A 16,586-nucleotide genomic window follows, 5' to 3' on the forward strand; every position below is an offset into this window, starting at 1 on the left:
TTTTATTTGATTATATAACTAGTCCTTTAGGGAATGAATCAACTACAGATATGATATATATATAGATAAGCAGGATGCTCAAAAAGCTAAGCCAACACACACACACACACACTATAGAAAGAGCTGTAATCATTATGTTGAGTTGGAAGGCAATACCCTTTCTGGCCCCTGTTGCGTTAAGTACATGTTGGATTTGAAATTTTATTTTATTCTTTAAGTCAAGCAGAAGAATTTTAAAGTTCTTATCACTTTTACCTTTACTTATGAAATCCCTTTAATTAATTATCATGTGTTCCAGTTTTGTTATTAAGTCGATCTATATGTTGGGTTTCTTAATTTGCTTTTCGTTTCTTCTTATTCTTTGTATCTTTCAAGCCACAAGATTGACTAGATCTAGAACACAACAAACAGTACTGTAATACTGCAAGTTTTTAGTCACATATTAATAATTGAATTTTAAAGATCATTATTATGCACGCAAATTCTCGTCCCAAGTAAATAAATATGTACAATGAAGATCGATATATTGAATGGAAATTTGAGAATAAAATCATAAAGGATTGGAATTTTCAAGCCTGCTCTTCAATTTATAATTATCTAGTTAGGTATGTAGATATCGCTTCACTGCTATAAGATTGACTTGATCTTAGGCTAGCGAAGACAGAACTTATTAATCTTGTTGAGTAATTCTAACTTCATTTTTGCGTCATTTCATTTCTTCTGCAACAATCAAAGTTGATGAGTTCTCTTTATCTAAAGATTAGTGGGACAATTGGAATTTATCCCTAAAATCATGGATTATATAATTGTTACTTTTGCTTTTTGGCAAGTTAATTCTCAAGTAATGCTACTATGATGAAGTGTGTAAAATACAAATTGAGTAGCTAACTAACATCATATGTATTTTTGGCTTTTCACACAAGCAAGAAAGACGTGAAAGATCAATCCATTTTATTATCCTTCACTATTGTAAATAAACTAAAAGACAGTTGTGTTCGAAAATTAGGATAGTCCAGTTGAGGTCAAGGGACCAATTGCCCCTCGTGGCCTCTTACCAATCTTGTAGGGAAAAATTATTTAAATTTTTGTTTGTTTGTGTGGTTGGATGGGGTTAGGGTGTGTGGATTGGAAAAAAAAAATTACTCGGTCTTTTCTTTTAATTGAAGCAAAATTTTGTGAACCAATTTTAAATAAACTAGCATTACTCTTTATTTATCTGTATAAATTTTATGAAATGAAACATTGTAAATCTTGAATCAAAATTAGATTATAATAAACTATATTGAAAAGGGAGATTACTAGTTTCTTCTTTCTTGAAATTAATAAATACTACTTATTCCCTATTATTTTCATGATAGCTAATATCTAACGAAGTGAAAATGTTAAAAATTGAAAAATGAACGAAACAAAGGTTTTTTTAATAATGATGTTTATTAGAATAAGTTTGAATTAACAGCCTAGAGTTTTAGACTTTTTTATATAATAACCCTAAATATCGTGAATTTACTAAAATAGATCTGAAATATTATTTTATAATAAAATTTTCTAAAATAACCGATCTAAATCGATTTATGTTCAATTTTTTATTGAGTTTAGTTCTTATTCGAAAAAACCGAACCAAAACAATCTAAAAAGATTCGTTTATGTTCAGTTTTTTATTGAGTTCAGTTCTTATTCGGTTCTTTTTATAAAATAACCGATTTAAATCGATTCTGCTTAATTTCAATCCGAACCGTGCCCACCCCTAATTAATAAACCAAAAGCACTAATTCGTGGAAAGCAAATGGCCAAAGAAAGACAAACGTAAAAAAAAAAAAAAACAAACAAACAAACAAACAAATGAAGCCAACGCATGCAAACAGAAAAGTTTTTTTTTTTCTTTTGGTGTTAACCTAAAACATGCTTCGAAGCAAAATTAAATCAATCAAAGTTAAACTAATTTTCCAAACAATCCCCCGGCACTGTGCTAAAAATTCATTGTGTAAATTTTAATAAACTCGCAAGTATAGACTAGAGTAACAAAGTCGAACTCACAAAGACTGTCAATTTTTAAGAAAGTAAAATTTTATCTAAACTGATTATAACTCTACCATAGTTGAAAAGAAAATATTTTGTATAAATAGATTTAAACTAAAGATGCAATCAAATTAAAGACAAGTAAATTAATACGAGAATTCAAGATATTAAAGTTACCAGGGTTTCAAAATCTACCAAAGTTTAACTTAATAATTATCTAATTACCAATCAATTTCCAGTTTTAGAGAAAAAATTTGGAACTAATCTATATCTACTCATAAATATAACAATTAAGCCCAATTAAAATTAATTTTGTGTAGGTTCTTTTTCTACTTAATAGCATGATATCTAAGTATCTACGTAAACATATTTAATAACAAAAAGTTAAAATTTTTCCTAATCAATTTGTGTAAATAATTTAATGAAGGACACTGAATCAATGATAATCACATATAAACTTTATAAATCCAAAAATTGATTAAATCAAATATAAATCCTAACAATCAATAATGCATGATAGAATTGGTGAAATGATTTAACAACATTCAGATAATCATGTGAAACAAGAATCATAAACTTTAAAGCACACAAGTAGGGAATTAACTGAATAAAAAAAAATTTATTTCATTGATAAGAGTTTTATCCTTAACTTTAATATAGAAAATTTAATTATACAAAATTAATTTGGAAATAAAAGAGTACATAAAACCAGTCATGAAGATTAATTCAAGCGGTTGGCTCTTCTCTTTTTTTTTTTTTTTTCTTTTTTTGAGGACCTTGCCCTTTAAATTAAAAAATGCCAGAAGGAAAGGCTTTTATTTATCTTTCCCACGCGCGTGCTTATTTGGAAAAGAAATTGATAATGGCCCTGCTTCTATAATGTGCCCGTCAGGTAAAAATCCAGTAACTTCAATTTTTTCCCATCTTAATTATTTTAAGTAATTTTATTCCCTAATCTTTAATTTATATTTTCAAGAAAAGTAAATTAATTAACAAAAACAATTAAATAAAAATAATAATAAATAAACAATTAGAGGTTAAATATGTTAATAAATTATGCTTATCACATGCAGGCCAGCATACACCTATATTAGTTACCAAGGCCATGGTGTGTCAAGCCCTCACGGAACAAGCAATATAACTCATAATGTGGATGACACTGATAATGAATCTAGGCCTAGCCAGTAGCCATGGAGAAGGTCATGGTGTATCAAGCAGTCCTGGAGCAGGCAATGAATTTGTTAATGGGGGAGACAATTATATCGATGAATCAAGGGCAAGCCCTAGAGAGAGCCCGGTTTGTCGAGCCCTATGGGAACTATCAATGCAATTCATAATGAGAAAAACATAGATGATGAATCTGGGCCAAGTCTTGGAGAAGGTCACAATCCACTAAGCCCTTCTTGACGCTTCGGACAAGGATTAAAACACATGCTTAGTACATCTATTTTGTGGTTGAAGTAAATGTTTTCTACTAATACTTAAATTAAAGAATCACTTATTAATTTATTTGTTTCCTTTTTCCTTTTGTTTTTTTTGTTTTTACTCTATTGTTTGGCTTAATTGTAACTTTATCCCTTACACACTCATGTGAGTAGAGTTCGATCTCTAAATCTCTTACTTTTAATACAAGATTTTTACCATCTCAAATAGATTATATATGTCTTTAGTTGTTTATCCAATAACAGAAGTAATTATATTTCTCGTGTGGAGTAATGCTACATACAACATATCTTAAAAATTATTATGAAGGATTCGTTCTATATTATATGTGAAGGGTAGTCCTTATATGAATTATATGCAGAAGAAGTAAGACCACACGATTGAATCCTCAATAATGAATAATTTATTTCAATCTAAAAGCCTTAGGCTTCAATAACTAAAAAAGAAAAAAAAGACTTGGGAGCAGTTTTAGAGAAATAATTTACCTTCCTTCACTTTTTTCACACCATTTCCTTCACTTAATGATCCACCAAGTTAAATACTTGCACTAATCGATTGGCCAATGTCATGTGGCTTTGGAGAGGTACCAAAATTCACAGTTAAATGATTTGATATATATGGTCAAAAAGCTTGCAATAATATATATAGTGATCAGTAAAATAACACTAATGTAATCAGTAACCTTTTTTTTGGGTACAAAAACGAGCCTATCTAAAGGCTAAGCCAAAACAGTGCGAGGGTATGAAACCCCAGTACAATCATGCAGAAGCCATAAATCAGCCCCTGGAGGAGGAGAATTAAAAATGTGCAGACCAACAGGTAAGGATAGAGCAGAGTTTGCCAGGAAGTCAGCTGCAAAATTAGTTTCTCTGTAGGCATGTTTGATCTGCACTTGCCAGCCTCTGTTCAACAGATCCTTGATGCTCCTGATAAGTGATGCATACGCATTTGGCCTAACACTGTCATTAGCCACCAATTGAGTAACGCAAAGACTGTCAACATCAACTTGAAGCTTTCGAATTCCTATATTCCACGCCAAGCATAATCCCTGGTAAAGGCCCCATAGCTCAGCTCCAGTTATGGAACCAACACCAATATTCATGCCAAAACCAATTATCCATTCTCCATCGCAGTTTCGAATTAAGCCCCCAGCACTAGATAAACCAGAACTTTTATGGCTTCCATCTGTATTAAGTTTAAACCATGGCCAGCTTGGGGCCACCCATCCAAAATGTTTTTCAACCTTCATGTCAGCAGGAACAAATAAGCTCTGGTTAATCTTCTGAATTTCCTCAGTACGACACTTAATACCTATCACTATGTGGCTCGTGCTGTTGGTTACACCATTGTGAAGGTTTTGATTACGCCAAAACCAAAGCCTCCAGATTGAAATAAACAGTAACCTTTAGTTTATGCATTAACAGGACTTTAGACATAGCAGCCATAATAAAAAAGTATCGTAAGTACATTTGAAATAAACAAAATTGAGACCCTTGCAAAGCTGCAGTTAGTGTAATAGTGTGTTTTGAGTTTTTGGTAGTTTACAAAATAACTCAAATATTTGTTTGAGCCTGTTATGTCAAAAATCATTTGAAAAGTAAAAAAAAAATTAATTTTAGTGTCAAGGAAATTTTGTTAAAAGTCACTTGTGGTAAAACTACTCGATACTACAGCAGATTTTGAAAGGTAGAAAGAGAGTAACTTTTCAAAATTGAATTTTGAGAATTAATTTTATAATTAATATAATTCTATATATATCCTCACATATATTATAAAAATTTAAAATTATCTTTATTCAAGTAAAATGATTAAATTTAAAGAGATTATTATCATCACCAATTATATTGAGATAAAAAAATCAAGTTAAAATTAATAAAATAAAAATATTTATTTTAGTTATCAATTATCATATATGCATAATAAAAAAAATTATATATACATGTTTTTATAGCAATAATAGTAAAATTTATCGAATACATACATCCACTTTTAAAACTTATAGCACATTTAAAAATAAATTGAGTGAGACTATTTGAACCTATATTTATACTCTTCACACTTATTTTATAATAAAATTTTATATCACAAAAATATCCTCATATATAATTACGAAACCATTCTCTTTCTATTTCTTATCTCTCTTGTATTTGCTTTGTGTGTATATTTCTCATTAAATTGATTTTGGTTAAGGTAGAAGAATGCTATTTCTATTCCATGAAATTATATAATTTATTAATACCTAATTCAATTTTAGATGCTCTTGAAATTAAAAATGGTCTCTTGGTTACCATAAGAAAATCAATTTTTCCTAGAAAGCAATTATGCACAACCGTTCCTTTCCGTTCCAAAATATTTGCCGGTGAACTAATACTTTTCAAGGCGCCAGTTTCATATTTTAAAAATGTTTGCAATTGATCAACTCATTAACTTTCCTGTTGGGGTAAAAAAAAAATTATCAAAATAGTTATCTTTGTAACTTATATCCATTGTTGTATTTGGGAAGATATTTGCTATATTTATTATTTTTTGGGTTAGATTAGGAAGAGAATTTTTCCCCCCCACTCCAAAAGTACTAGAATTTTGGGCAAAATTCTTGCTGGTTGCTGCAATTTCATATTTAGTTTGTACTTTTGTGGAAACATTTTTTTGGAAACAAATGCATAGGAGAAGAAGATGAATGGAGAATGGTTAGTTTTGGAACATGAGAGGGTTTTGTTGAGTAAAAATGGATGTTTTCAATTATAATGATGGAATAAGGTCATCTCCAATGTGACACCAAAACTAACACCAAATCACCTTTTACACCATTTTTGATGTAAAATACTTCTCCAATGTAACACTAAGGCCATCTCCAATGCATAACACCATTTTGGTGTAACACCAACACCAAAAATGTATTTTTTTTTCACACCAAAGTACTATTTCATATCCAACTTATTTACACCAAAAAGAATATTCTTATTTTTATTCCTTTAATTCTCAAGAATTAATTCAATTAACACAATAAATATTACTATTAATATAGATAATTAAGTAATAAGTAATTTTATATCGATTAACAAAAAAATATAGAAAATTATTAAATTTGCATTTAATTAACTAAATTAGTACATTATGAAAATTAAACATTACATTAATATAGAAAAATACAATACAATAACAATAATATTCTAATTATTCGAATTACTAAATTCATCCCATAAATGATCAATTAGTGCATTTCGGAGTGCAATGTGAGCCTCTTTATCCTTGATTTGTTTGTGTCGAGCAAGAAATTCTCGAAATTAATGTTATTGACATTTTATTTTTATTATTAAATTTTGTGTTGAATTTTTTTATTTAAAATATTAGTATAATATTCAAAAATTAAAAAATGAAATTAAAAAATAACAAAAATAATAATAATAACTTAAAATATTATATAAAATAGGACATATATGTAAATAAGATAAAATAATAAGGATATTTGGAACTTTTTTTTCCTAGCACCAAATATGGTGTAATGAATAGTGTTGCACCATATTTGGTGCAACACTATTCATTAGACCATTTTGGTGTTACATTGGAGAAGCATTTCACACCAAAAATTTTACTATTCTTTTTTGTGTAAAATTTGGTGTAAATGAGTTAGAGCTGAAATAGTAATTGGGTGTAAAAAATGTACATTTTTTGTGTTAAGCATTGGAGATGTCCTAAAGAAGAACGGTTTAAAGAGTAAAAATTGGGTTCAAATAGCCTCACCCAAATAAATTTTACTAAATGATTAAATAATTTTCTTCTTGCCGTTACCAGAATTGACCCTTGCTCAAGTCATTAACACAGTCCCACAATATATGATGCCCCATGCACGTCAGACATTAAATTTTAATTTTTTTTTATATACAAAAAGGAATTCAATTGACTTACAGATGTCGCGAAATCAATGATTCACTATCACCTAAGAATATTGTATGATCTTTAAAGTACTAATGATAGTGGATTAAGGTGCTCAAAAACGCAAATCATGATGCTCTTTGGTTTATTTACAATTTCAATACTGGTAACATAAAGTCACATAATTTTACCATGAGTCCAAATGCTTACCATATATCGGCCACTAGGGCTCATTAGATCAATTTTTTGTCTTGTGGGTACCTAAATTGTAAGGCAGTATTCTGTTGGATGAGATGCAAATGAAAAATGAAAAATGAAAAACCGATTATTAAACAACAAAAGTCAATTTCTTGCCGTTTTAGCCTCGGCTAAACACAAAAGGAGGAGTCATTTTTCAGCTCGTTTTAATAGAAGCACCGGCAGCCATGCACCAAGATACAGATAGAAGGCAAAAGCTTGATTTCAGAGTTTGAACTCCAAGAAGGTTGCCATAATTTACTCAAAAGCTTTGTTCCAATGGAATTAGCAGGCAAAATATTGAGTTCAGAGGTTGAACTTGGAGAAGATCACCATAAATTGATCATATTGTGCAACACAGCTTTGAATCAATCGAAGCCAAGCAAATGCTGAATGCTTGGTAACCAGTCAAAGGATATCTGCAGAGGGTAAGATGTATTCTTAGTACTAGTTTTATATTCCCACAGAAATTCATGCATAATTTATTGATATTACCACAGAAGTTCATGCATAATTTATTGTTCATTGCCATGAGCTGTTTGATCAATGTGACTGAGAAATGGTTAATGGTTAGGCTATAGTTACCTGAAATCCATCACATATTTTGACTTCCCCACCCGACCAAGCTGCAAAATCGTCTGCTTCCCATTCTCCTAAGGAAAGCATATAAAGTCAGCCATCACAAACCAAAATCTTTTCTCAATTCACTATATTAGGGCAACCCACTATCTGCAAAAAGATAATTCTTCTATATTCAAGGCCTTGGAAGCCAATATTTTCCACGAGTCCTACTGTATACATGTGTGTAAACATGACTGCATATGTCTGCATGAATGAACTTTAAACAGAAAATTGCAATATACCTCCAGCATAAGCTGAAAATTCTTTACTGAACTTTGGATTCTTAGTCCAGCTCTTCCCCTGTCTCTAAAGTCCAACTCATACTGCTTTGAAATCTGAAGAAGAAAAACAAATAATTTACAATGAAAAAAGAGGAATTTCAAGGAGGAAGAGACAAATGAAGGCTGAAAGACTCTGCTATTGTCTTAATTGAACTTACATTATTATAATGAGGAATCCTCGAAGAAAGCTTGTGAACTTTATCCACTTTTCCCTGCCAATCCTTGGGCAGTCCGTTAATATGTGGCTGCTAACATGGAAGAAAATAGATGCAAGTATCATTCTGACTGGACTTGAGGCTATGGAAAACAGTAGACCAAGGAAACTACTATAAAAATTTTCAATAGTTGTAATCATTTACTTCATGGTTTGACGACTTATGATACCTTAGAATCTGTTGAGCTGATCTGGGTAGTATTATTCTTCAATAGCATGGACTGATGCTTGGGTATATATGCCCGCATACTTCTGTAGCTTCCTGTCCAAGTGGCTATCGTAGGAATGAATCTGTTGAAACAAATTTTTTTTAAAAAAAAAAACTTAGACTATGTGAAAGCAAAAATACACACACAGCACACACACAGTTGGTGATTGGCTTACGTTACAACAGCAAGGAGCGGATTAGATTGCTTTTTAATTGAACTGAGACGGCTACTCTGCAATCAAAATACATGTTAGTAAAATTATTGACAAAATATTCACAATAAAAATACAAAATATTTACAGCATTGAACCTGATCCCTTATAAGGTATTTCGAACCCATGAGATTTGAGGTCACCATCCCAATGAAACTATCATCTGAATTCGACTTTATTCCCCTTGTATTCTGAGCTATTGTAAACTCTGACTTTCCCTTACACCGCTTGTGCTGAGCTACAGCTAGTTTTCTGTTCTGTCGTCCCTGACCTTCCTGCAAAATTTAAATGTTGAGTCAAAAGATCCGAGAAGAAATTGGCTTGTGTAAACTGAAATTGTGCACAATTTATAGCCTTAAATCATTAATTGTAGTTCCTTCAACAGAAAACATTAGTCCATCTATACACTGACAAACACATTGGCAAATGGGTATTGAAGGAGACTAGAGCCTAGGATGAGGCCAAGAAAAATCCAATAAGCCATCAAACTACAAGGTTTACTAAGCCATGGGAACCACAAAATTTAATTAGAACAGAAATTACTCTCATGCGATTACAGCATGTGTACCCCCCCCCCCCCCCCCCCCCCCCCCCCCCATAGAAATGACTGCATCCTGTGGCAACTTGTTTAAACAACAAATTTTTAGCTGGCCATTTCAGTAGTAGATAAAAAAACGAACAACTGGAGTCGTTAAGACACTGATGCCTTCAAGAAGACTGATGAAAAGTGGAAGAGTATCGTCTCAAAGTACACAACTTGCAAATAATTCAAACATCTACCCTAATGACATTTGAATTCATCCTTCAACAATTGAGTAACTTAGATAATAACCTAAAAGAAAAAGAGTCAATATTTTGAATAAACAAGAATGAAAGAATTTAACCATCTCATCAAATGCCTCCAATGAAAGAAAAATCAGTGTAAACCTTAAGAAGGCAGTTAGCATAATATTAAAACATTTTGTAGAAGGAATTAAAGCACCACATATTAAAACATGTGAAACATCATTGCTGGCTTTGAACTGTGGCTCAGTCATATGCATTTCTGGGTGTCAGGTCCATTAGATTTGTTAGCATTGTATTAAGAACTTGGCTTCAACAGTATTTGGTATCAAAAAAAGATGTGTTCCGTATATCACATGAACAAGCATTGGTTCCATTCTACATATCTTCAGTACAAACTATGAAATATGCATCCTATCAGCAGAAAACAGAACAGCAGGCATGCCCTACTGATCATCAAAATAGTCCAATACAAATTAACTTGCTATCATTTATCAATGCTTATTAAGTCATGGTCAATTAACACTCAGTAACCAGAATATCACACCCTAACATCAATTTATGTTAGGTCCTTTAAGTTAAATTCTTCTCCACAAATGCTGTAAAATTCAAACTATATCCAGTAGTGAAAAATCAAAACACAGCAAGTAAATTAAACATCATTATAGCATAAACAGCGACGGTTGCATGCAATTCTTCTAAAAAAATCCAAGATAAAATTATTTACAAATTAGTAAAATCTCACGTAAGTGTAAAGTGAGTAAAGAAAACCCCCATGTGGAGATGCTTCCTTCACAATTACACAAGTACATCTCCCAATGTCCAATGGCAATGGCCTGGACAACAATGCCCTGCAACAACACCACCACCACCAAATCAAGAAAATGGTTTCGTAACCATTAGTAATCAAAAGTGTATTTAAAATGTGTACCTATTAGGAAGTGTAGACCAAGAAGAAGCAGGGGCTGCCTCAGAATCAGAGTAGTCCCAAATATTCAAAGAACTCGAATTCTCAGACTCAGTAGGATCCCAAACTCTGGACCCAAAAGCCTTATCGGGCTCATTCATTTGCATGCAAAACTCAAGAGATGAAGGCTTCAAGATTCTCTCAGTAGATAAAGACTTGAAATGTGAAACCTGTCTGATGGGCACATCAGCACCAGACCACCGGTTCGTGGACAAGGATTTCAGAGCTAACCCATTTTTGGGAGCAGCATTTTCTCTGTCACCCCCATCTTTATTAAAGATACTGTTGTCGATATGCTTATGATTGTTGTTATTATTGTTAACATTCTGCTTCTTGTTTGGCTCTGCATTTTCTTTGTTGTCGCTGAAAACGGCCGACTCTTCTCCTCCTCCTCCAGCTCCACCTTCACAGCAGCTGCGATTGTGTTTTAGTTCAGTGAAGGGATTAACATAGAGGGGATTGTACGAAGATTGATGTGGAACTGTGGGTTTCTTGAAGCCTGTCATTTTGCAGCATGCAAGAGAAGGAAAAATGAAAGGAAACGCAAAGTGTTGCTGTTTTCAACCGTTGGGTTGTTTCCAGGAAACATTTTATATTCTTGGGAAAGATTTAAATTTGCTTCGGGAACTGGTAAATTTTTGTGTTTATATTACTCCCAATTTACAAAGCAATTTGACCCTTCCTATGATTCTGCCACGTCAGTAAAATTATAGGGGAAAAGTAAAAAAAAAAAAAAATTAAGTGAACTAAAACACTGTTATATTAGGGGATCTACTATTACTCATATTATTTTTATCGATTTTTTTTTTTCAAATAGTGGTGTATGGAAAAGTTTCCGATTAAGCATTACGGTACCAATTAGATTTTGCCACGTGCCATCGGTGCTATCGTGGTGGGGCTCACGGACTGTGGGTGTATGACGCGGAGGCGAGATCAGTCAGTAGTTGTTTTGGGTTGGTGCAATTTATGAGACCAAGGTGAGGTGAGTTATTTGAATTTGAAAAGCGCATAGGAAAATGCGTTTGGTGGAACCAACGGTGTCGTTTAGTGTGTTGTTCGAGCTTTGGCCAACGGAAAGACTCACGTGGCCGAGAAGCGGGAACTGTGTTTGATTTGAATACATAACGGTGTCGTTTAGTCCGCGGTTTTAGCTTTGGCTAACGGAATGATTTGTGTGGCCGAGAAGCGGGATCTGTGTTTGATTTGTGTAACTCGTGAGTTGTGAGTTTTGCGGTAATGTATGAATCATGAATATCATAATTACACCTTTTTGTTTTGTTTTTTTTTTCCCCTCACTTTTATCTTTTATCGTTTCGTGGCCGTTAAAAGTCACACACTTTGCAACTACTCGCTTAAAGTGATCTGATCTAGTGCAAACAGCTGTACGCAAGATCAAATACCCTCACTTAATTTTAAAAAAAAATGTGACATTGTCCTCAAAACGTCGACGTTTCCAAACATCCTTTTCGATATTTGGCTGCATCAACAAACCGCTACTCTACACACTGACCACCAACAAAATGCCAAGAGACGATGCAAGCTCTTTCACCAATCTTCAACAACAATTATGTTTTCATGGTCATACAAATTTACCTTAATGCTCCTGTATCTGCCTTTCTCCTCTATCCACCTCATTAATCTCTTTATCTCCCACCCATTCCATAAAGCCATTGGGCAGATTGATCTGTCTCTACATAGTCCCCCCATATACAATCGAATTAAAGAACAACATATGTTGTAAGAATTAAAAAAAAAAAAAAGCAAATAAATAAGGACCTGCGTCTTACTATTAATTAAAAATTTGACTAGAAATATCATTACCATACGTCCAATGATAAGCTAACTGTTGTGTATTCAGTGAATCAAATCAAAGAGGATGAAACGACAGAGTTAGCTTGCGTTTTGTGATGCTCGATAACTTCAGTAAAACGACACTTAAAGACTGCGTTTTATGAAGTAAATGTTTTGCTTGCTACAACGACATACAGTCTTGCCGTTTTGAAGTTAATAGAACACGAGCAGAACACGTGCATACAAAAGGTTGTTAAAGGGCCGTTATTGCACATGGTCCTCACGTGCGTTTCTGGGAAGCCTCTGAGGTGGTTTATAAGCTGTGATGCTCAGCTGGAAACGGTGTGTGTGTTGGTTGAGAGAGAGAGCATTGTAACGAGAGAAAGAAAGCTTGAGACTGAGAGTTTTCTTGTTCCTGTTGAGTGCTTGTTAATCTCTGTAATCAAGTCTTGAAGTCATATCAATGAAGCTGTTAAGTTTGTTCCCCCGTGGATGTAAGTCAGTGCAAATTGACTGAACCACGTTACATAGTTGTGTTCTGTGATTTCTTGATTTCAATTCGTTTCTTTGTTTGTTTCTAAACACAATCCTAGTCTTAGTAATAGGTCATTAATCCATTAAGCTTTCTGGTTGTCTTTGGGAGGCATCTTGATTGATTCTAATCCAAGATCCTTTGGGAAGTGTTCTGTAAAGCTTCTGTTTTCAGCTTATCAGAATCTTCACTAACCTAATTACAGTTATAAGAAACAGATAGATATGCATTACAGTAAGGGAAAAACTGATAAGTTAATAATGAAATCCTCCTTTTTTAAACAAACTTTCTGCCCTCCAATGACGTTCAGTCCTTCACCCGCAACATTCATAATGAATTATGTCATTATTAAATTCAAACATAGATTACACAAAATTGCACAACTGAATCAGGATATACAAATCAAATAGACATAGAGATTTTTCAAACCCATAAAATTAAGATTCATGAAATAATTGGAATGAGTTTTTAGCCACCATTATCTCAAGATTGTTTTCCTTATACCTTGTAATACCCTGAATTAATCTATCAAAGCAAAATACCGTCCAATTCATCTTACTTATACACTTTATATCCTTCAAAGAAAATAAGAATACGTGCAGTAAACAACATAAATATAATTTTAAACTCATGGTCAATTTTGCCTGAATTATACAAAATATCGGTTAATGTCTCAATGTTAATTCCACTAATTTTGCATTAAACTTTAATGTTAATTCCACAAGATGTTGCATTAAACTTTTATAAATATGTGGCTACATGTGACCCATTCTAACCGAAGCAGCATTCCGTCATCCTTCACTCTAATTATGCATCCAAAAATTCAATTGTATTACCCTCCTAGCTGTGTCAATCCTCTAAGCTAATCAACAACATAGTTTTCTCGTCACCCTTCTATAATTGAGCTCAATGAGGTTGCCCAGTCCCATTTCCGAAACAGCTTGTCTTTGTTCATCTGTTAGGTGCGCACCTAGTGAGGAATTTGGCCTCCTCAACTACACTTTTGTCTACTCTACTTAACTAAAATTCGTATTTCTCTTTTTTGTCTGGCGACGAGTTCTTAAAACTCCAACCCTATTTCCTTGCGCACCTGGGGAAGTAAAAAAAAATAAATAAATAAACTAAGTTAAATTTCCAGCTATCTTGTCTCACAAGCATAATAATATTACAAGAATAATTTTCCATTTTTCCTAACCTCTCTTGTACTGCTTGCCGTGCCATCCAAGGCCTTCATCCCACGTACAGCTTCCCCACTAAAATTTTAGAAGAAAGAAACAAAATTCATTAGCCTCACACGACAACAGTCCTCTTGGGAATAAACAATGAAATTTTATTTATCACGAATTGGTTTCTAGGCAGCATCAGCAAACTTACAAGAACGTTACGAATCCATAGTTGCATTGTCTGCCTCCATTTCCTTCAGCATTAAGCACTTCTGAAGATTTGTTACAGCGTTTAGAATCCGTCGTCTTCCGATTACGAATTGCCCCCAACTTCATTCCTGTAATCACAACATTTTGTCCATAATTATGAAGGCAGACAAATGGTATTGATAACGATATATCAAAAGAAAGGCTCCCCCAATCTGCCCTCATTTGCATGAAATAATGGGATAATTTCTTTTTCTAGAATCACAATGGACTTCATTGATAATTTTCTGCCATAATAACATTAGCAACCCACTAAGTAGCAAGTCAGCCAAAACCACCACAACTTAGCACTAAGTCATCCATAGGACAAAATAACTCAACCCAGCACTACTACATATTTCTTCGATATAATTTATTTAATAGCTATAAATATTTATTTAATTTTATAAATTCTTTTCAAAAAATTTTGGTTTCACTTTAAAAAAGAGTGAAGTGAAGAAGACTTGAAGAAAGAGACCATTTCTTTTTTGTTTTATATATTTATTTGGTTTTGTCTGATGTGTTGGGGTTTCCATGGTTGAAAAGAAAACACATTTCACTCCCGAAAGAGTTCAATCTTGATTTCTAGGAAATTCTCACCAAAGTCACTTTCTTTATCACTGGCAGACTCTTGTCCATTCTGTGATAGCATGTTAATGCAAGCATACAACATAATTACATCATCACTCACGTAAGTATCAAAAGGGGCAATCAAAAAAAAAAAAAAAACCTTGAGCAAAATAATATTAAATCAAAGTTTGAGGAATCATATAATACTACACATTCATAATTGAAATAAATTATTTTGTATCCAATTAATGGAAGAAACTACATAAATAATTTTGCATTAAGGAAACGTTTGGGATTGCTTTCCGAAGGCTCAAAAATAATTTTGACAAATTAAAAATTAATTTTAGTATTTGATAAATTTTTTAAAAATCACTTTTGACAAAATCACTCTGTTTTATAATAGATTTTGAAAAGTAAGGAAGAAGTAGTTTTTTAACTGATTTTGATAATCAGTTTTATACTTAATACAATTCTATATATATTCTCATAAATATTATAAAATTTTAAAATTATCCTTAGTAATTAAAATTAAAATCATTAACGTTAAATAAATTATTATTATTACCAATTATGTTGAGATAACAAAATAAAAAATAAAATTAATAATATAAATATTTATTTTAGTTATAAATTGTTATGTATACACAATAAAAATATATTTTTATATGCATGTTTATAAATGTGTAAATAAATTTTATTTAACATTATGACCAATTCAGTTATTTGCATTCTGACAATAGTTTAACGGTAATATTTATCAAACATGACTGCTTTTTAAATTTATAGCAATTTAAAAAATAAATTTTACCAATTGTTTAACTAATTCTTTTCGCAACTGATTATTTCTACATTTCTGCCAAGAATAATTACTTTAAAAGTTATAATATTACCAAATTACCCCTGAGATAATAATTTTTGGTACGTGAGGTCATCACACGCTCTTACTTTACATTCTTTATTATGTGATTGTATTAACTATTAACTAGCTAATTAAAAATCAGAAGAAATTCTACGAAATTCCTCACATTCCTTTTGGGGAAAAAAAAAGAGTGAAGAATTTTTTTTGGTGGTTTTTTTTTTTTTTCCAAAAAGGATGAAGTGGTATGGTATATTCAGAAAATGAGTGGCTATTTTCACTCTGGAAAAACACTAAATGAAACAAAACAAAATTGGCCAAACCGAATCCTCAGCAGATTTTGTGATAGCTAGCATGCTAATAGTGCTATTGCTGGCGTATAACATGCCATGCCTTTTCATACTATCTTCTTGGCCAAAAAAAAAAAAAAGAAAAATAGAAAATGACGTTTTAGTAAGTTAACTAATTAGTTTGAATTTGTAGAAGCCTACAATTGAATATGGCAATAAGATTAAACCACAGACAAGACAATTATGACTCAAATTCAATCCGTATAATAATAATCATGTTAAT

At 32.2% G+C, this 16,586-nt stretch overlaps 2 protein-coding genes across 3 annotated transcripts; both read right to left on the reverse strand.

The window, feature by feature from the left end:
* Positions 1-7,615: 7,615 nt before the first annotated feature.
* LOC102622138 (tubby-like protein 8) lies at positions 7,616-11,510 on the reverse strand. 2 transcript variants are annotated; one of them, XM_006493392.3, is made up of 9 exons: positions 10,820-11,509; positions 10,634-10,739; positions 9,204-9,380; positions 9,070-9,125; positions 8,856-8,976; positions 8,630-8,716; positions 8,433-8,525; positions 8,155-8,222; positions 7,616-7,988 (listed from the first exon to the last, which is right to left on the reverse strand). In XM_006493392.3, exons 1-9 carry the CDS (start codon positions 11,359-11,361, stop codon positions 7,913-7,915), a joined length of 1,326 nt encoding a protein of 441 aa, XP_006493455.2. In that variant the 5' UTR covers positions 11,362-11,509; the 3' UTR covers positions 7,616-7,912. The 2 variants fall into 2 exon arrangements, with proteins under 2 accessions (XP_006493455.2, XP_006493454.2); XM_006493391.3 differs by having other exon boundaries at positions 7,667-7,988; positions 8,630-8,719; positions 10,820-11,510.
* A 2,223-nt stretch (positions 11,511-13,733) lies between these two features.
* LOC127898741 (uncharacterized) lies at positions 13,734-14,933 on the reverse strand. Its single transcript, XM_052431232.1, has 3 exons — positions 14,553-14,933; positions 14,374-14,431; positions 13,734-14,268 (listed from the first exon to the last, which is right to left on the reverse strand). The coding sequence occupies exons 1-3, from the start codon at positions 14,777-14,779 to the stop codon at positions 14,239-14,241; spliced, it is 315 nt and encodes a 104-aa protein (XP_052287192.1). The 5' UTR covers positions 14,780-14,933; the 3' UTR covers positions 13,734-14,238.
* Between the last annotated feature and the right edge of the window lie 1,653 nt (positions 14,934-16,586).

This window comes from Citrus sinensis, chromosome 7, assembly GCF_022201045.2.
Source record: "Citrus sinensis cultivar Valencia sweet orange chromosome 7, DVS_A1.0, whole genome shotgun sequence".
Taxonomy (NCBI): Eukaryota; Viridiplantae; Streptophyta; class Magnoliopsida; order Sapindales; family Rutaceae; genus Citrus; species Citrus sinensis.